General features: G+C 35.9%; 1 protein-coding gene across 2 annotated transcripts in view; it reads right to left on the reverse strand.

The window, feature by feature from the left end:
• Window positions 1-318: 318 nt before the first annotated feature.
• The window catches only part of HSD17B4 (hydroxysteroid 17-beta dehydrogenase 4), a 59,886-nt gene continuing 37,892 nt past the window's right edge, over window positions 319-22,312 (reverse strand). For both annotated transcript variants that reach the window (XM_083882866.1, XM_083882867.1), the window contains exons 18-24: window positions 19,708-19,777; window positions 15,327-15,433; window positions 14,926-15,012; window positions 12,431-12,520; window positions 9,727-9,865; window positions 2,819-2,946; window positions 319-891 (exon numbers count right to left, since the gene is read on the reverse strand). In XM_083882866.1, the coding sequence (XP_083738992.1) occupies window positions 802-891; window positions 2,819-2,946; window positions 9,727-9,865; window positions 12,431-12,520; window positions 14,926-15,012; window positions 15,327-15,433; window positions 19,708-19,777 (711 nt within the window). In that variant the 3' untranslated portion in view covers window positions 319-801. The remainder of the gene's footprint in view (window positions 892-2,818; window positions 2,947-9,726; window positions 9,866-12,430; window positions 12,521-14,925; window positions 15,013-15,326; window positions 15,434-19,707; window positions 19,778-22,312) is intronic.

The raw sequence follows: 22,312 nt of genomic DNA on the forward strand, positions 1-22,312 counted from the left end.
ATCAGTGATAATCACTTTCACAGCTGCTAATTCAGTTCTGGCCATAGGTTCAAAATGAGGAATTCACTTCCATCTTTCCCTGCTGCCTTGATGACAGCCCTCATGAGAATGAATCTACACGAAGAACAGTTTGGCTCTAGTGACAGCCTTTGGGGCAGTGTTAATGTCTCTCACATAAAAAAGTTTCCACTAAAGAATTAACATTAACCACTTTGTAAGAGATTTATAAGAGTAGCATATGAAAATGGCTAATCCATATGGGTTCCAAAGTTACAAGAGTTTTTTCTGGTGCAGAAAAAAAACCACATAATGACAAGATGTAAATAAATGGAATTTACTTCCATCTTCCAGTTATTTTGATAGAATAATGAGAGCTTGAGACAAAAACCATTAGTTTTAATAATAAACCAGATAGACTCATAGAAACTAAATCTATCTAAGGCAACACGAAGACTGACAGACACATAGAAGGAGATATTAAAGAAGTCTATTGGTTTAATTTTCTTCAGAATTAACACAGAAATATATGCTTCTTTGTAAGAACTAAATACATTTTATTTAGATAAAGATGTGCAATCAGAAAAGTATGATTCTCTATCATGGCTGAGAAACTAAAAAGGGACAATAGTAACAGTTACGTACATCTTGTAACTTCTGTCTACAGCAATTAAATCAGCTTGTGTATTAGCAGTATAATGAATCAGTACATTGATGTTAACTAGCCTGCAAATCATTGGTTCTGAACTACTTGAGTTTCTATCTTCTACGGGTCTTCACTCCTGTGGTAGACCATCAAGCAGTTTAGAGTTTGGCATAGTCTTTCAGGATCATTTCCAGTTTCTGGCTCAGCATGATGTTCCCCTTCACTTTTAGTTTACCAGCAAAGAATGCCTAAACAGAACAGAAGAGGGGTGGGGGGGAAAAGCATGTATTCAACTGTTTACTCACAAACCAAGGAGTTGCTAGAACAAAACAAGAAGCCAAAGAATGGTTGTTTAGCACTCAGGAGAAAGCCTTTAGTGCACAATGCCTAATGGTTATCCATTATTAACAAAAAGCATTCAATTCTATACCATCCAGAACCAGATTTTTTTATCTAGAGCCCATACAAGACCAAGTCTGTCTGGGAAAAAATTAGAATAAATACAAAGCAACTTCAGTTGCCTCTGTTCTCTTTCCACATACAGCAGATGACTTCTCCAGCTGTAAGACAAATGCCTTCACAGAATCTGATGGCAAAACTTCTGCAGGGCACAAAAAAATAAGCTCCCAGCATCATTGCCCTCACACTATAGATATCCATATATCATTATAAGAAAGGAAAAAATGTAATGAAAAGGCTGCATGATGAAAATTAAAGACCTAATAAAAATGTAAGCTACACACTCAAATTCATAACAAATAAACTCACACAATGTATTGCACACATATGCCAAAGAAATACAATGGCTTTATACATAGTATATTAAAACAAACAGGAAATAAGCAAGATTTTGTTGAATTTGCAAAGTCATAAATCAATCAGTATTTTCACTTCAATGCTGGTATATTACATTTTTATTGTCTGTACTTCAAAGAGCTGTATACCCTGTTTCAATCTAGTTTGTATTTTTTTAAAACTGTTTTTGCTTCACTATGGCTTTACAGTTTGAAAGCTCTTTGAAAGTTCTTTAAACATTCTTTTGCACAGTTCTGCATCAGCTTGAAATACATTCAAATAAAGAATAGAGAGAGCCAGCAGAAAAAAAAATGAATAGATACTTTGAGCTTCTTTAGATAGAAAACTTCACAGAAACTCAAAGGAAACACTAATACCTAAGCATAGACAATGTTCCTGAATTGTAATCACTGTTCTTTAGCATTCTGATGATTATACATCAACATCTTGTTTGTTATGCTTTACTTCTGCTGTATACAGAGGGTCACAAATGATTTTACTCATGTGGTATGTAAGACTTGTAACAAACATTCACTGTGATCATTAGTCTCCAACAACTTCTGCTTGGGATCAAAGAAAAAGGAACTGTTTGATATATGATGAGCTTAATTAAAGTTTTCATCTGCTCAAGCTTTAATCTGGAAGCTGACATATTAAATTTGTGACAGTTTAATTTAGTTTTACACAAGGCATTTTTATTAGTAAAATTAGTAGTTTTAAGCAATTGATTACTCCAAGAAAAAGTGCAGACCCAGATTATAGACCATCCTTAAATCTTTATTTTCCTGAAAAATATCCTAGTTTGTGTGAATTTTGACCATCCACATGCATGCATTGTCTTGACATTTCTCTGCTGCAGTACTAGCTGTAAATCAGACCACTGCAAAAAATACCAACTTCCTGCAGCATGACAATCAAACAGCCTGAATGATCAAACTGACAAACCTAAGTTTGCAAATTGTATACTACGAAATACCAGGAACCAATCAAATTCCTAAGTTTGTACTGCCCGGCTTTATGGCACCGAATCACAGTATAGTCTGAGTTGGAAGGGACCCAGAAAAATCATCTAGTCCACCTCTAAAGTGAATTGCCCATACAGGTATTGAACCCACAACCTTGGTGTTATCAGGGCCTTGCTTTAGCTCTTTGTGGTTATCTTTGTCTCAAGATCATAAAGATGGCATAAATGCCCCCTGACACTTTGTGGTTAATTCAGTATAAGGTATTGATCTGTTTATACCTCTTCTGACTCTTGTTTCTACTGTCAAAACATCCCAGGGTTTAGGATTTCAGAATGCAAACAGTCATGCACCACAGCTTGACTTAAAGTAAATAATATGTCTACATACAAGAGAGTATGTCTGTGACAGGCTTTACCTTTTGGGGGTTGATCTTTTGCTGTACCACATCCATGAAATCCTCATCCGAGAGAGTGAAGGTAGTATCAGCAGAATTTCTGGCAGGTCCCTGATACACTGCTCCAGAGCCATTCTTTAAGTCAATTGCTGAGAAGCAAGAGCAAAGACAGATTAATTTCAAAAAAGATAAAATTTTCAGGCTTAAGAACAGTACTTTCCTTACCTATTATAAAGTCTAAACATTAATCCAGTCTAAACATTAATCTTGAGCTATCAGCTCTAATATCATTTATTTTAGAAAATAAATGAGGTTTAACTCTTCTTCATCAATGAAAGAAAATAAAAAATTGTTCCTGTACTAAAGGGGAGGGTGTTTACATCAAGGAATTTTTCAGCAAGTTAAAATTCTTGCAGCAACGATAAAACCTGTTTTCGAATGACACTGAAGATGCACAAGGTATTAACTAGTGCACTTACTGCAAAAATCTTCAACTCAGTAATAAAGCTCTAAAGTCCAAAACCAGCATCCTGTAGTCAGACAAGGCAAATGTAGTGGTATTCAAGCACACTTCTGCATTTTCCCTAGTCTGTCCTCCAGGCAATATAATATAGTCTATTCTGCTTCATGCAAGGAATATTTAAAGCCTTGCCAATTATCTGTCTTTCTCTCCTAGAAAGACAAAAATTCCTCCAAGTGTCTGTAGCTTCAGAGTGTTCTTTCCCCACGCCAAATGACCTGTCAAAATAATCTATTACAAAGCTAACACTATGAGGTATTGTGTTGTTTGTTTAGAAGAGTATTTTGACAGGATGTGCTCTGCCAAGTAGTTCTCAGATTTTGTGAATTCCTGTCTTTTGTTTACACCTTTGCCTCTTGATCCATCACCAGCCCATCCCACACATTATTCACATGGATATTCCAGTCAGGACATAGCATCTCTAGTCATAGAATCATGGATGACAGTTGGTCGCTCTTCATGGACAAATTTTAAGGCCCTCACCTAACCATGGCACCTTATTTCTGCATAAGCTATCTTATGTGCAACTTTTTTCCAAATAATTTTTTGACTGGGTAAGGGGAACTATAGACTGGGAGTACCTTTAGTCTATTTAAGTCTTTCATTTTCTGAAATTTTCTTTAAGTAATATTTATCCAGTTACAACAGAACTAGAAGGCAACTTAAGTATACAACATTGCTCAGTGAGAATTGGCATATTGGATTATTATTTTCCAGTTGATTTTAAGGTAAATTATAATTTCTGGAACAGATTTAATGCATATTGCTAACTTCAAGCAATATAGGAAGAAATTAAAAAAGGTTACTGAGCACTAGGTGAAGTATCTGTACATTTGTGTTTGTGGGTAAGGCTTGTGTAACATCCTTGTGATCCAAAACAGCTACCATATAGGCTAATAACATTGCCTATATAGCCTTTAACATTGCTCCTGTAGGTTATGCAGGCACAGACGATGAGCAGGAAAACAAAAATCAAGAAAATCATCTACTGAATCATGAAATGCAAGCTACACACACCAAGTCTGAGTGTGGATACCAGCTCTCAGACTAAGTTAACCAAGCCTAACTGTCCACGTGCTTTTAAAATACACCCCTACCCAAATGCTGCCAATGTTAGGCACCATACCAACGTTGCCAAACTGCTCCCTTTGAGACAAGCAGGCAGGTCAGCAACAGATTAATTCAGAAAACACAGATAGGTGTCTAGGATGCCTGCAGTTCCTAACCAACTGTTTTGAATTACTTCTTAGGGAATCTCTTTTTGTAGTTCATTCCACTGGCAATTAATTTATTTCCTGTCCCTACCATTCCTCATTCCTACACTGCTCCAGAAGGGACCCAGCTACCGAAAGCCTGATATACTGTCTCCCAAGACACGACTTCTCCTTCTTCACTAAATACTGGCTGAAAAGAAATTTTGATATACTTTATTGATAATACTCATCCATCAGTCTCACCAATGTCAAGTTTAGAGGACAAAAACAATTAAATAGGTGTAGTGGCTCAGAAAAGTTCTCACAACCCCTATGTTTTATTTTGAATATAGTACATAATTAACAGTTGCTAGGTTGTTGTACACTAAGATATTACTTAACATTATTACAGTCCTTGTTCTCCCTCTCCATTTCCTAGCCAAATCTCAAGACCATCATTTACCAATCAATATCTACAATTAATACTAACCTCTCAAAGCACAACCACACCTTTAACAGTGCATAATCATGGCACCCATAATCAAGGCAAATCTTTCATGTTTACAGAATCACAGAATTATTAAGGTAGGAATAGACCTTCAAGATCATTGAGTTCAACCTTTGACTGATCACTACCTTAACAACTAGACCATAGCACTAAATGCTACATACAGTAGTTTCTTGAACACTTCCAGGGATGGTGACTCCATCCTTTCTGTGAAGAAATTTCTCCTGATGTTCAACATGAACCTCCCATGGTGCAGCTTGAGGATATTTCTTCTTGTCCTGTCACTGATTGTGGAAGCAGCAGGAGAAGCTAACCCCCACCTGGCTACAGCCTCCAGTCAGGCAGTTGTACAGAGCAATAAGGTCTCTCCTGAGGCTCCTTTTCTCCAGGCTAAACACACCCAGCTCCCTCAGCTGCGCCTCACAGCACTTGTGCTCCAGACCCTTCCCCAGCTCTGTCACCCTTCTCCGGACTTGCTCCAGCTCCTCAGTGGCTTTCCTGAAAGAGGGGCCCAGAAATGGACACAGAAGTTGAGCTGTGGGTGCTGCCTTCTCTCATCTGCTTCCTTCTAAGATCTGAAGAGGCTGAAGGACATTAGCAGAAGATGGTGGAGCTACCTACAATCACTGAGTAAGGGAGCAATGGGCTGCAGGGCTCGGATTGTTTCCAGCACTGTCAACTGCTGCACTTATCACAACAGCACAAAACTGTGTAAAAGTGACAAGTCAAAAAATTAAAGCACTTGAACAACTATATATCAAATTAGATAAGAGAAAAAGACCTACCAGGTAGCCAAAACAACCAGAAACACTGTTTGTAAAGGCCTGGGAGGCCCTTACAAAGAGAGGCCTAAAAAAACGATCATTAATTAATTAATACCAAGTCCTGGCTTAAAACAAATCAAAAAACGCAGCCAAAATAATATTCCTCCTCACATACCAGTTGTTTCAGTGATAACTTGTCAAGAATTTTGGCCATACACGGAAATAGTATGCAATATTTAGCTACATGAACCAAATTGTGAATTAATTTTAATGTAATTTTCCTTTTTGCTTTCTTATAGCTACGTACATAATGGAATTGACCCTTCAAAATGGCAATTTTACTTAGAAAAGATAGAGAGATAATTCATGATTGATCTAATCTATCAGTATAACATTTACAAAAATGATTTAAAATTCTTGTAGACAGAAGATCAACTAATAAGCACCAGGCTGAATTTAAATGTACGGTAAAGAAGTACAATTCTACTGAGTTGAGTAACATTAAAATCTGAAGTGCCTTTGGAAATCAGTGAAAATAGTGACACAGAAATAAATGCAAATAATAGCAAAGGTAACATCATACTGTCATCTTCAGTTTTTAAAGTTAAAAAAAAATTAATCTGTCAAAGGCTAAAATTTCTAATTGTGTACAGAAGCTTACATTACATAAACAACTGAAAAAGCCAAGCAAATGGCATTGTCAGTGTTACATATTCTGAACTGACTGTCATTGCTCATCTGCATTACAGAAGTCTTGCTGATGACCATACAGAGAAGATCACATAAAGATCAGCAATCTTTTGGATTATTGAGAATATCCTAACTGCAAGAAAGCTGTCTTCCTTTGAATGCAAACTCACAAACTACCATCTTCTTCTGCACTTACCATGGAAAATGAATTATACCAGCATGTGGCAGAAGAGACAGTACAAGATCATGCTCCTGAATACTGAATAATAATACAACATATGCAAACACGTGAAAAGAATTAAGTTGACAACTGCTTATAAATCTCAAATACTTGCCTCTGGAAGGTCTTTCGCTTTGTGCTTGTTTGGGTATATGTTTTTTAATGGCAGGAAAGTGTTTTCAAATATTCCCCAAATAAAGATTTAATTGTGCAGATACATATATACCTTGCCATTAAAAATGTGCCATTGAAGTTAAATAGACACACTAGGTTCTTGATCCATGTAAGGACAAACAGTGAAGGTTGACACTACAGTTGTCTTAACTCCTAAAATTCTACTAGTGAGTTTTCGTAACTATTTTCATATTGACAAAATGAAAGTTTAATATTTAGTGATTGCTTGTAGTTTAACTATTTTAGTTCTAACCAACTCCTGTTTTCTTCATCCAATAAGTATTTGTAATCTAAAGGCACAAAATATATTCTGAAATAATAATTCTGAAAAAATTATTCTGAAAACACAATACAGAAATATGATAACAGTGAAAGTTCTTTCAAAGAAAATTATATACAAAGTACTAGCATACCAATACTCCCAAAAGGAAAAGTAAACAACATTTTCTATAGACACTCTGCTGGGTCACCTAGATATTTACAATCAGCCTTACATATTCACTACACCACAGAGACTACAGTAATTTTTAAGTTTTAAGGAACTGATCACATCGTAAAAATATTCACAGTAACTTTTCCAAGATTCTGGAAATGTTTTATTTCAGCTCTCAATAGCAGTCAGCAGTGGGAAAAGTTTAAAATACTAGATTAGCTCCTACAGCCTCCATTCCACAGGCAACTTCAAGTATTTTTCCAAATTCATATAATAGTACAGAAAATTTTCACTGCAACAGAAGCAGACAGAACAGGACAAACAAAAACTATGTCTATTTAATCCCTTTTCAATAGAGACATATGAACGGGAAGAAAGCAGTATCTTCTTCCTACTGCTTCAGTAGGAGAAGTAGGAGAGGACAAAAGGCTGACTATTGATTTATTTGAAGCAGGAATGCTCTCTTGATCTGAATACAATAGCAAAAACATTCACCTGTTCCCATCTAATAAAATGTGGTCTCATGAGGCAGGTAAGGGCACTGCTCAGGCCTAAGTCTCTTAAGTGTGCTTGTTCTGCATTCAGCAATTTGCAGTTTGAGAACTTTCCTGAGTGAGAAATTTGCTTCATATCTTGAAACAGCCCTCAGCAGATTCCTCCTCCCTTGACTTGTCCCTCTATTCTCTGAACATATGTAATATTGAATTTAGGTGATCAATAAAGCAGTTCCGAAGTTAAAATCAATGATCAATCAACCTAAAATAGTTTTCCAGTTGCTATTATAAACACGACCGTCATTTATATCAAATTTAGTTACACATGAAACAATTAACAGGACTGATGCTCTGTGGAGTACAGAGTGATTGCCTAACAAACAAGTTTCCACTTTAAGTATTCAGAGTTTAACTAATACACTTCTAATTACCATTTAAAAATGTGAGTAAGAACACAAGTAAAACTTAGTAAGTTTTCTATCCAAGTTCTAACCATGTCCATAATTTAAATTACTTCCACAAAAATGGAAAACTGAAAAAAAAAAAAGCAGACAGTAGAAATGATTAAGAGCAGCAAAGAATTTTAAGACAGAACATCTGAGTTGGATTAGTCAGTATTTCCCTTGTCTCATTTTGATGTATAGGCAATCAGCTTGCATAATATACACAGGTATTTTCAGAATATTTATTAACTTCTATCCAAATGGAAATCACTGTTTATACCTCAAAAACTGCTTTAAAGCAAGGCGAGTAGAACACAACTATCTTGATCAACCTATGTATATTTTTCCTGAAACTTAACAGCAGTCTTGATACTTTGGATCTCTGCTGGTTAACATTAGGAAAAACCTAAGTAAAATTATAGGCTTCTAAATTGCACAACAATAGTTTAAAAAAGTCACAGTGTAAAGAACAAAACGTAATGCAGACCTGATCTGACCTACTGTGTCTCTCCTCTTAGCCTGTCAAAGGGCAGCCCCTTCACCTGCATCATCCCCAGAACTCTTTGACTACATCCAACCACTGAGACCAATCAAAAAGAAGCCTAAATAACAGACTTGACTCAAAGACTTCCATTCCTCCACAAAAAGGCCTGGAAATTGCAACCTCACTAAGCTTTTTCCCTTCAGAAAAACTTTACACTTCACCAACAGAGTAGTAGACATGCCAACTAAAAAAATAAAAAAAAAAAATCCAAAGATAAAAATATCTATCCAATTAATAAAATTAGATTTGGGTTGTTTGCATAAATACATATCTTTATAAAAAGACCAAAGGAGAATTTAAGAAAAGGTTTTCAAGGAAGTAGTTTTGCCTCCATCAGACCACTTCATGTAATTCTATTATTCATTTAATTAGGAAAAAGTTCTGCTGTGACCCATTGATATTACAGGCTTTAGTTTCTTGTCATCAACCAGTCCCATGCTTAAGCGATGGGAAATCATGATTATGCCTCCATTAAACCTTGATCTCAGGAAGTTTAAATGGAAATAAATTGGGCTACATTTTCACTGAAGTGACAAGAACAATGAGTAGAAATAATTACTATTTGTTTCAGATGAGTTACTATGTACATCACCAGCAGACTAATTACGGTAATACTCCTACTAGGCTAATTCAGCAGTGCAGCGGCAACCCAGTGGGAAACGTAAATAGAAATGCACTGAAGTTCTAAAGGATGATGTAGCCTATGCCTACATCTAAACAGGCAAGTTACAGGAGTATGTTCCTAGAAAGGTTAGTAACTGAAAACTTCATCTGACCTCCTTTTCATTTGTGCACCCAGTATGCATTCAGACCTGTAAGTCCCATTGCATATTTACCTACTACTTTATGCTTAGTCCTAAGCTATCAAGTTTAATTAGCATGATTACAATTAATCTCACTTCATAACAAAAATGCATTGGGGTATTATATAAACACTACAACTTACTCCACTGCATTGCTGTTTTTCCGTCTTTAGTGATGTCCCACTGGAATACGGCATTTACTTTCTTTACCAATTCACTTCCGATCTCTTTTACACGACGACCAATTTCTTCAAACACAAGGTTACTCTGCAGCCCTTCAGTCTTAAAAAAAAAAAAAAAAGTATGAAGAATTTTAAATTGAAACTTTGTTAAAAGGTACTGAATATGTCTCTTACTTTCCAGCACACATTGCTTCAACTATCTATAGAATAATAATTAAATGCAATTGAGATATCTTCTACCACAGAAGAATCACTTCTAGCAACCATCAGCACTAAGTACATTCAAGCAGAAAAAGCTTAATTTCAAATTTTCATTTAAAATTACTTAAAATCTTGGTTTTATAGTTTTTGTCATTTATCATTATAATTTAAGACATGTTTTTTAATAGTGCCAGTAAGAGTTTCTAAACTACCCTCTTTTCCTTTTGGAGGATTAACCACTGCCACTTTTTCCACAGTGAATGTAACGTTAGTTTTCAGAACAAAAAAAAATGTTTTTACTAGTACATTACTTTAACTTGACATGAAAGATGTTCAAAACATACTGCACTATGAACACAGTCAAAACCCCAGTGCAGACAAAATTTAAGAGTGGGATTAGCTACATTTACATTTCCAACTTTTCCAAACACATTATTTTCCAAGCCTTTCACTGTCTTTCTTTTAACAAATATTTGTACTGGATAAAAGGCTCCGCTTTAGGAAGCTACTTCAGTGACATTTTTCATCTAACTGGAACTGGAGCAAAGAAGGTCTCCGAGCTTTAGTTGTCTGCTGTACTTACCTGTACAGCAGAACACAAGACTCCTCAGGCTGCTATTTTGTCACCTCTTTGGTTAAGCTTAACATTTTCTATTACATAAAAGGGTTCTCAATGGCATTTAAATTCGCCAATCTTCACTCAGTCAGGCTGGTTTCCCCTGGTGGGTGTCTGATCCTGTCAATAAATTTCTGCCAAAGCACCTTAAATTCTCAGAGTAAGCTTAAAAAAACCCCACCTCTCCTACCCAAGTTAAAAAAAAAGAGAATCTGAGCAGCTCAGAAAAGCTCTAATGTCTGAACTTCATTCAAAAATTCAGAATGTGTCAGAAGATTAAATATAAGCAGCAAAAAGAAACAGGTTCCTGGATAAATCATAGAATCATAGGATGGCCTGAATTGGAATGAACCCTAAAGATAATCTAGCTCTATCCCCCCTACTGGGGGGCAGGGACACTTTTCACTAGACCAAGGTACTCCAAGCCCCACCCAGAAGGGCCTTCAACACTTCCAGGGATGAGGCAGCCACAGCTTGCTGGTTTCTCTGGGAAACCTGTTCCAGTGCCTCACCAATCTCACAGTAAAGAATCTGATCTTAAGATCTAATCTAAACCTATCCTCTTTTAGTTTCAATCCATTTCCCCCTTATCCTGTCCCTACATGCTCTTGTAAAAAGTTCCTCATTGTCTCCCTTCAGGTAATAAAAGGCCACATTTTGGTCACCCTGAAGTCTTCTCTTTTCCAGGCTGAACAAACCAAATTTTCTTAGCCTTTTCTAATGAGAAGGGTGCTCAATTCCCGTAATTTTCTTGATGTCCTTCCTCTGGACTTGCTCCAACAGGTCAGTGCCCTTCCTGTGCTGGGGATCCCAGCTCTGGATGCAGGGTTCCAGGTGGGGGTCTCACCAGAGCAGAGCAGAGGGGCAGAATCCCCTCCTTTCCCTGCTTCCCACATTGTTTTGGATACAGCCCAAGTATCACCCAATATTCCCCATTCTGTGATCACAAGCTTTATATGAATGCCACTATCTCACTATTTCATAAACTTCAAAGCATTAAAGTTTCATTGTTTGCACGCAGGAATCAATGGGGAAAAAAGGTAACATTTTATTAAGGCAACACATTATGCATTTCCTCAAGCGACTTTCAGACCACATTAGGAACCCAGGTCATCCTCACTACCGCATGCACAATTCTGTGTTTTGTGGCAAGTATGGTACCCAAGGCTTAAGGCATGCCTGAATGCAGGGGATTCTTTAAAATATATACAGTATAAAGAGCATATTATGTGCTAGACCTAAGCACATGTACAAGCAGCTCTCAGAGTCTTATTTCAAAATGATTCAATGATGGAACTTCTTTTCTGTGAGTACATTATTTCATTTCCACTTATGTTAATGCCTTCCTGCCACTCTCCCCATGTCTCCGAAAAAACTGGGAGACATCACACACTTTTACATCCTATACAGAGTTTGATCTTCAACATCTACAGAATAATAACAAAATCATTGCTCTACAGATACACATCCAAATTACATTAAATATTTTCTATTTTGAGCTATGCAAGTGTTCAAAACATGTGGTCCTCACTGGTACATGCCCTACTTTTTTTTGGCAACATACAGTACAATGTATGTTGCATCCTGAGTGTTTAATTAACATCAAGCATGTCAAACATCAGCCATCCTGTGTATGTCAAAAAACCTAAAATTTTCCTCCCAAACAGATCAATTAACATCCGTATCTTAAACAATGTGTATGTTTAACATCTCTGAACTTGTAACTGCTATGAATACTGCAAATAAGATTGGGAAGAGACCTAAGTATTTTTCCTGTGCTTTTCTCAATAATAAATAAACCCTAACTCTGCTTCTCTGTAAGTTAGAACTTTCATTGCTTCCACCTACCATCAGAAGATTTTGAGCAGAAGGCTTTTCCAAGGCTGGTACTATATCCACATAGCCCCCTGAAATGGCAACTTCTCCAGTCTCCTTGATCTGTAGTGGGGGAAAAATACATTAAAGAAGTGATTTATTTGCAGAAAGTCACAAAAGAAGGGCATCTAAGGAGTATTACTGATATTTTAAGATCAGAGATAAAAAGAGAAAACATAAAAGTTAAAGAGTGAAAAAAAACCACCTCATAAATGTGCTGTAGTCCTGAGGCAAGTTGTTATGTTTTTCAAATAGCTCTTCAAGTAAGTAATTATTTTCCTCTAGAGAAATATATTGCTGGCGTTCTGTTCATAAAACAGCTGAAATACTTTATTTACCTCCAGTGTTACAAGTTGCTGTCACTATTTCTTCATAAATAGTTCTTAGAAAGACATTGTTCTAAAATCTTTTTCCTTGAGGTAGATACTCCGTTGACAAGACTCCATTTACACAATTTCACTATCACCACGTGCCTTATTCTGGAACTTGCACTAGAAACCACTTTTTATGCATTGCAAACAAGAAAGATTACAAAAAGAATGATGGAGAATACCTGAATTCCCCTCTCGTTTAATTTTTTTAAATAGTTATTTCATGAGATAAGAAAATGGGTTTCAATTTGGCATCTTCTCTTTGAGGGATGTGGCAAACCATACTGACTTATGGCAGCTAACAGAAGATGGCCATTTGATTCAGTGACAATGCATATAGAGAGGTGTAGGATAAATAGCCAAGCTGGAGAAATATCAAGTATCGTAGCCTAGTTTATTGTACTACATTAACTATTATTCAAGTCATGCCTAACAGCTTGTCACCTGCTGCCACTGCACTTCAGAAAATGGATTCACACCACCTCTCAAAGTTGTATATCCACTTGTAGTTTGATTTAACCAGAGTTCACAAAGATGGCTTTAATTCATACAAATCCAACATGAAATAAGAAACAAAATTCTGTACAACTCATAACTGTTTAAGATGGTTTACTATAATCCTGCTAAACCTTGTAATCTCTATCCAAATTCAGTTACTCCAAAGCTGTGGAAAAACCCTAGCAAAATTCAGCAAAACTCTACATATTTGCAATTACTAAACCAAGTATAATTATAAATTTTGCTTTCAAACACAACAGAACAATTCACCACATTTACAAATTTAGAAGGGCTTGGAAGCATATTATGAACTCTTTTAATTAATATGGTACATGGAAACCATCAAAAGTAAATATATGAATCCTAGAAATTTTGTCAGGACTGGGTGATAGTACCTTTTAAATACAGCTATAGTAATCTCCAAAGCTCACTTGAGACACTGAACTACCTTATTTACTCCTAGTAATTAGAAATCAGAAATGGAGAGTTTGTATACAGTAGTTACCACAGTAGTACACATTGTTACAATTCTGAAATTCTGTAGCTGCTAAGCTCATCAGATCTACAAACAAAATTTGCCTTCTTCAGTCAAGGTATATCCCAGAAAGCTGTATAAATACAAGCCTCTGCTCCTATGATGGTTCCCCCAGTTTGATTTTGCCTGCCCAATCCTCTCTGCAGGTGCAACTATACCTGCTGCCCTAATCACTGATCAAGAGCTGGCTACATTTTTACTGAGATGAGGCTGCAAAACTTTGGCCAGCAAAGCAATGTAAATTGCACTGCATAAGCCCAAGCAAGTATTGACAAATACCAGTATCAAATCACAGATTAAGAAAGTGAAAATGTCGTATCATGCTACAGGAGTGATGAAAATTTAGTTTTTGCCCTTTATCTGGAGTTTTACCTTAGCTCTCACTAAGTACCCTATGACATGGAGAAAAGAATTACAGGATAGCCAAATAAAATGCAAACAGCAAGACCAAAGAAAAGAGAAGAACCCAGATTTGACGAAAGTGTAAACACTGGTTTATTGCAGTTACTATGTACAACTGCTATGAAATTTCCATTTTTAGGAAGCTGTTCTGCATTGCTGCAGCTTAAGTTTAACCCAATCTAAGCTAAATCTGCAGCACACTTAAGAGGCGTAAACTGTTAAGAGCTGATTAAGATAAATAAACGTTAAAAAAAAACAAGATGAATATACAAAGTCATAAGTAACTCCAGAAAACAAGTACACACTATGATGACCTGAGGGTGACTGGTTTTTTATCTTCCCCAGTGGACAAACACAAAAATGCAACACAATTAAGAGTCCTCATTTTATATGAGGGTATTAAGTCCTATAATAATAATAATAATATATATATAAAATATATATTTATAATATATATTATTATAATAGTATTTCTATTAGAATCCTAGTGACGCTATAAAATTAGTAACACTATTTCACTCTATTTATTTAAATTCTTTACAAAGCCTTTGTCACAATAGTGTGCTGCTTAAGGAGTCATCTTTTTTTGCTCCCCCTCATATCCCCAGTCTTTTAACCAATACATGTTTCTCTGAAGTCCACAATGAAGAGATTGTTCTGACCTTGGTCTGAAAATGAATTCTATTTCCTTCCTTCCACATTTCTGTTTGCAAAGTTTGTCCTGGATAGACTGGGCTTGCAAAGCGAACCTAAAAGCAAAAAAAGAAAAAAAGGTGGGGTTGCAAAAAGATTTGTATGTTATATGTAAATGCAACGTTTAAATACATTGGGCTCTACTGAAATGATAAAAAGTAAAGAGGAAAATTAAGTCAACTATCAATGTAGAAAGCCTAAATATTTAAATAAACATATAAGACAGAGGAATTAAAATGCATGCAGCTGTAAGTAAAAGCAATTCTTGCAGTTAAGACATTGTGAAAGACTTCCCCCACACTGAAGATTTCTTTTGGCACTAAAACCAGAAGAATGAAGAAAATTTACTTCGAAGAATCAACACACAGACCTTGATTGCCTTGAATCTGTTCACATCATTATTTGCAAACTGCTTCAAAACGTTCCTAGCAGCAAACCCAAAGGTGCATAGTCCATGAAGTATAGGCTTCTGAAATCCTATTTAAAAAGGTAACATTTTAGCATTTTTAATATTAGGACTTTGAGTGCAGCTTCTACTAATATTTATACTTTATTCATAGAATTTTCCTCCATTAGTGTTCTTAATCCTTTTTCTTTTTAACCTAATTTATCTCCATGAAAAAGTGTCTGTTAGTATTCATTATTTCTTCTACTTTTGGCAAAGGAAAGCTGTCAGTGACAAGTTGCAGTCTTAGCACTGCCTGTACTCTGTGAGAGTCAAAAGTAGAATAAGTCTGTCTGTAGAGGTGAAAAAATGAAAAACAAGGAGATTACTGTTTTAGTACCCATGCACAGGCACACCAGACACACTGTTAAATGTAAGTACGTACATTAAGGGTAAGATATATTGTAATCTTTAAAAAGTGGCAATACTAAGATTAATTGAAACTTCCTGTTTTGAATTCCTATTCATGGTTGACTGAAGTCTTCTAACACAATGCCTGCTTTAGGATTAATTTACCTTTATTAAGAAAGAGAGAGAGAAAGAGAGAAAGAGAGAGAGGGAAAGAGAGAGGGGGAAAGAGAGAGGGGGAAAGAGAGAGGGGGAAAGAGAGAGGGGGAAAGAGAGAGGGGGAAAGAGAGAGGGGGAAAGAGAGAGGGGGAAAGAGAGAGGGGGAAAGAGAGAGGGGGAAAGAGAGAGGGGGAAAGAGAGAGGGGGAAAGAGAGAGGGGGAAAGAGAGAGGGGGAAAGAGAGAGGGGGAAAGAGAGAGGGGGAAAGAGAGAGAGGGAAAGAGAGAGAGGGAAAGAGAGAGAGGGAAAGAGAGAGGGAAAGAGAGAGAGAGAAAGAGAGAGAGAGAAAGAGAGAGAAAGAGAGAGAGAGAAAGAGAGAGAGAGAAAAATTGCAGTGTTTTTGACATTTTTGTTAAGTTTCCTCACACTCCTACACTTTGAAGCAGGACCTCAACCTTGGCAGAGGATAAGCTTTATATTAGTGTTGCATCTTTTTCTAGTACCATCAAAATCTGTCAAAATAAACCTTTGGCAACTGGCCTCAGATTTGACAAAGTGCAACAGTTAAGTTGCAAGAATGCTGCTTGTATTTACTGATTCCTTTAACAGGTTTTTCTGACCGGGCAAGGCAGGTAAACAGTAATTGATCACATAGCCCATAGAATCCAGACAGACCAGTCCAGCTTTGGCACTGAAACCGGCGGCTTTGCCCAGAACTCATATGCTACTCTTGTCTCCCAGAGTCTGTTTTTCTTGAGCTCTAAACAACTTCTCATAGCATCTACACAGCACAGAATGTTCTCCTAAGGGATGAGAGCTGGGAGAAAAACCAAAAGCAAAGCAAAACAAACAAAGAGGAGAAAGGAGAGAGTCTAGCCAGCAGAGAAATGGAAGATGGAGAAGAAATGAAAAGAAACCACCATCAAGACAGAGATAAAAAAAGCCACAAGGACTCCATCCTACTTTTGGCTGGGGTACAATGAATTTTCTTCTCTAGTAGCTTGTACAGTGCTGTGCTCTGAATTTAGTGTGACAGTAACGCTGATAATACAGATGTTTTAGCTGTTGCTAACCAGTGTCTAACTTACACCAAACACTCTTCAGTGACCTATGACCTGCCACCAAGCAGGTGCACAAGAAGTTGTGAGGGAGCATAACCAAAACTGCTGACCTGAACTGACCAAAAGGACATTCCGTATTTAAGAGTCTCATGTCCAGGATATAAACTGGGGGAACCTGGCCCTTCCTGATCATGGCTCAGGGATGGTTTGGATGTTGGTCAGCAGGTGGTAAGCAAATGTGTTATGCACATGTTTCTCTTGCGTTTTACTCCACTTTTTCTCTGTCCTTTTCATTATTATTTGTAGTAGTAGCAGCAGCATTAGTATTATTAGTATAATATTTTGTTTCAGTTATTAAAGTGTTCTTCTATCAACCCACAAGTTTTACCTTTTTCCTCTCCAACTCTACTCTCTATCCCACTAGGAGTGGGGGTGGCAGAGGAAAGGGAAGTGAAGGGAAAAACAGGGAGGGGAGAGGTAAGGAATGAGCAAGTGGCTCTGTGGTAATTAGTTGCCAGCTGAAGTTAAGCCAGGTTCAATTTTGGGAAAGATGGGAATTATGAGTCCAAAGGAAAAAACAATGCTAGCAGAATTACAGGTGAGAGAGAAATTTTGACATATTAGGCTAGAAGACATGACAGAAGGACAGGCCTAAAGGAATATGAGTTTGTTTTTTCACTGTAAGTATGCCTGATCATTCTGTCATTTCTTTCCTATAAAATATTTGAGTATGCACACTTTTAACAGCACTCTATTTTGTATACAATGGCACTGTTCTGAAAGCATAAAGTTACCATGCAGTTAGATTACTGCACTATTGTAACATCATCAGTTCTCAGTATCTCTCATTCAGAATGTTATAGTGACATCTAGCTCTTTAAAAACTCAGTTCAAGTCACCATGCAAGAAGCAGAAACTGCCCACTCTATTCAGAACTCAGAAACAGCCAAATATACCCACCCAATCATATTTTTCCCAATATTTTCTTTATAAAACTAATGCATACTCAAAGAAAAATTCCATAAGCTAATCAAGTTACTTGGTATCTAGACTGAAACGAAACCAAAGTAAATTGTCTCTTTCCCCTTCAAGTATCTGGAAATACAAGGTACAGGAATAAAGGCACAAGAATATAAACAGGTGTTTTTGTGTAGTATATGTCTTCCGAAACATTACCCATGGGAATTCTTAACAATAATCTTGCAATGACCTGAATGCATTATGCAGAATGCTTACTTCCTGTGCATACACTGGTGAGAGCCAGTAAAAGAGAGCATCCACAGAGATTGTTACATGACAAGAAAAAGTGTGAATAGTTCTGAAGGAAAAAAAAAACATTTGCACACATAGGAAAAAAAATTGTGGAATATCTCTACAGTCATTTCTTCTTTGGTAGCACTTGCATTTAGTATTGGTAGGGTACTGGCATAGTTCCAAAATCCAGTGCAGCAGTTTTATGTTGAGATAAATAGACATCGTGTCTACAGTATTAAGTTTCATTTTCCCTGTCTAAGTGCCAATGGTCTTTGCGTGAGCAGGTAGAAAATTTCTACTTCTCTTCTTCTGTAAGGTTTTTAAAGTATTATCACCATTATTATTCCAAACACTGGGTTTTCAATTATAAGCCGGTATTTTTCATCTCCATCCATCATCATTAACAAATCAAAATCATCACCAAACAGAATGCTTTAACAAACCAGGGAAATATCTTCTTGGACTCTAGTATTTGACAATCATTGCTTATGAACACAAATTTACATACAATTAAACAAAACTGAGTTAACAAACAATTAGTATGCATTTATGAAAGGAGATAATTTGTGAAAGTATGTTAAGTGTGATCTGAACAAGGAACCATAGCTCTGCTCTATTTATCTTGATAAGAACACCATACAGTGATACTTGCATATTAAAAAGAAACTCATCAGAAAACTGTAGACTAATTATTACAGATTAGTAGTTTCACGTAATGTTTATAATGATACCATACATATTCAGGAAAATTTCTTAGGTAAATCAAATTGCCATCTGCCTGGAATAATCAAACCATACTACTTGCAAGGCCTGAAAATAAGTCCGAAAAAATAACTTCACAACACAATTTCAAGGAAGTACCCTTTTTCATTAATTATATCTCTTCAAGAATTAGTTAGTGCAACCTGTGCTTTGGCATGTAGAACTACATATTAACAAGCTAATGTGCTAGGAAGAGGTGTAGTTAAGCAATTTTATAGGACAGAAGTGCTAACAAGCTCCCTCTCCCCTGCCCTCCTGGATTTCTTGGGATTGAGAAGACTACACTAAAGAAGAAAAAGTTCCACCGAGACCCACATAATCTCAAAAAATTTTAGATGGAAAGAACTATATATCAGAGAATTTATGTGATTCCTTGAGAAGCTTTGATAGTTAATTATTTCTGCTTATGATACAGAAATTATAAAAACAGGGTAATGGCAATAAATAAGACCTAAAGGAAAATAGGTTAGAAAGTGTGTTTCCATCGTAGGTAAAATCTAACCACCATTCCCTATTTCCAGCTACAAGAAGCAATGCTTCAAACTGAAGTGTCATGCAGAACTTAGAAGACTTAATTGGTGACTCTAAGAACAGCTATAAAACAAGCATTGCTTTTTCCAGGTTGTTAAAGACAACCAGAGTACAGAGTGAAAAATAGATTAATAACGCATTTACATTATCCTTCATCCAAATATTAACAGGCTGGTATCCCCATCAGCTCACCTCCAAGAGCAGCAAAACTTGGATCCAGATGTAATGGATTCCAATCCCCACTCAGCCGATATAAGGCAGCCTGCAGAAAAAGAGGAGTCAGAACAAGTGGGAGTCACCCGAAAATTCATGACAGATTAAGAAACATATCACAATCTATTCTACTAGTCCTTATATAATATACTCTACAACAAGGCAGGTAAAATAGAAACTAATTACTACTGTTTTCTGTGACAAATTTATCCAAAGTGTAAAACAGAAGTATATATATGACTTTTTTAAATTACATACACACACAGTATCATGTTTTTCCAATAGCAGATTCGTCTCAGACTAATCAGAAATATTAATTAATTTTTTACTTTCAAATTATGATACAGTTCTCTCAGCAGATTCATGGGTAGCTGATCCCAGTATCAAAAACAAAGCCCCAAAGTAACACTCCAAGCTTTCTAGAAGACTTTTGCTTCATGTTAAATATTCTCTTTTGTTACTAAAAAAGCAGAGAAATACAGATTTAGTGTATTTCACATACTGTGAATGTGAATAAACCTGAGACACTATGAAGAATATGGCTATGGTACTTAAGGTTTCTCTCCCTGAGTAGCTTTACTGTTTTCATTATCAAATCTTGTATTTGCTGTACATGCAGAGCAGCCAGCAGTCTGTATTATGAGAGATATCAAAAGCTAATCTGTGCATATTTCGGAAATAAAACCTTTTTCTCTGGTCAACAGATAACAGTGAAATCCAATGACTAAATGACAGTAGAGTATTCTGTAGTAAAAATTTCCCAGAAGTACAGTGAAAATCAGTACATCACATTAAGTAATGACCATTCCAAGAATTTAGCAGCTTAATTATGATGACATATACAAATTGAACATGGATTTAATTGAAAAAAAGCTTTTAAACTGAAAACAAATTGTATTTTAGTCAAGCATATTATTGGCCTTTGGAACCCATTGTCAGCAAAGTTTTTTTCCCAGTATTTTGAACTACGACAATAAAAATGGTACGTACTTATTTGAATGAGGATAGACTCTACTAAATTCTGCTTGGAGGAAAGAAGTTAACACATTTCTCGAAGGGAAGGATGAAAAAAAAAAAGATTACCCTAAGGAAGAATTTTCCAATATATGTCTAACACTGTTTTTCCACCAAGTCTGAAGCACACAGTGAAACTAGAGAGGTTTTGAACTCTTCTTATGGTTTTGAACCATAATCCATCTGTTTTCTTTTTAAACCTGTTAATATTCAGGTCACTGCTCCACCTATCTGCAGCTTTAACACTAACCTCTACCTCTCTCTTATTTCTCATAGCAATTTTCACCAATACAGCAAATGTTTTGAGCCTCAGTTAAGGTGGAATGTAAAGACCTTATCATGGCTTTCTGTGAGAGCTGGAACCAGACACTAAAAACAGAAAGAAGAAAACTGCACCATAGCATAAGCATGCAAATCTTAGAAAGGTAAACAGTAAGCTAATACTTCTCTGTGGTTATTTACATATTCATTTACTGGCTTGGAAACACTTTCCCTCTAAAAAAAAAGACAATAGTGGATCTGAAATTTCTAACTGTAGTTTTACTTTTGCTGAAAAGGTGTATTTATTGTAACTTTAAAAAAAAAAAATCTTCTAATTAATCCTATAATTTCTTAGGCAAATAATGAAAACTGGAGATTTAATACTAGTGTAAGATTGAAGTTCAGTTGGGTCTGTGTTTGAGATTCTGAAAAAGACCAAAGAGAGGACAAATAATTTGCTAAATATGTAGAAGTTATAACATTATGAAAGAGATTTTTAGTGAGAGACACTAAAAATCTCTTTTCAAACAAGTAAATTTAAATCTGACAATCTAAAGAAAATTCTTTAACAGAATTCTATTAAGTACATTATCCCCCTCATTACTCAAGTTTTCTCTCAAAAGAGTCTGAAATCTAACAGCAAATCACTACTCAAGAACTCGAAAAATTTGTCCAGATTAAATTCTTACATAATTAAGTAACTTCATAGCTAAATTAAAATTGTAGGGTCTTAGTGTCATTCTTCAATTAATTCAAATTTTTACAAAAAACTGTCAGGAGGCTGTTTTCACAAAAGAGCTGTTGGAATAGATTTTAATTCTAGCTAAATAATATTTAGTTGCAGTACTGGAAAATTCAATTTATGGATCATAAAAAATAGATAAATTTCTGTGTTAAGCCCAAAATTCAAATCTAGCTATGCAGCTGTTGCTTATTAAAACTGTAATAAGAACTAACCATTTATTTAGAGTGATAATAAGCATTACTTTGGAGACAATATTTGTACCAAATACTTCTCAAAATTACTGTAGTAAAAAAACCCTCTGCTTTGCTAACAAAATAAATATAGCAGATAACAACTGAATTCAGAGAATTAAATATGGTCAATGTATTTAACTAAAAGTTTGACATATGAATCTGGGAAATGATGTTTATCTTTCTGGATTTTCAATAACTACAATGACACTGGTCACAGCTAGAATAAACACAGGTAGAACTGAACAAAATAGTTACAGTAGGGTTTTTCAGATTCAGTGCAGCCAAATCAGGTCTGCCAATGAAGTTCATTTACCACAATCTTTGGTAAATC

This window comes from Zosterops lateralis (genome assembly GCF_965231275.1).
Source record: "Zosterops lateralis genome assembly, chromosome: Z".
NCBI lineage: Eukaryota > Metazoa > Chordata > Aves > Passeriformes > Zosteropidae > Zosterops > Zosterops lateralis.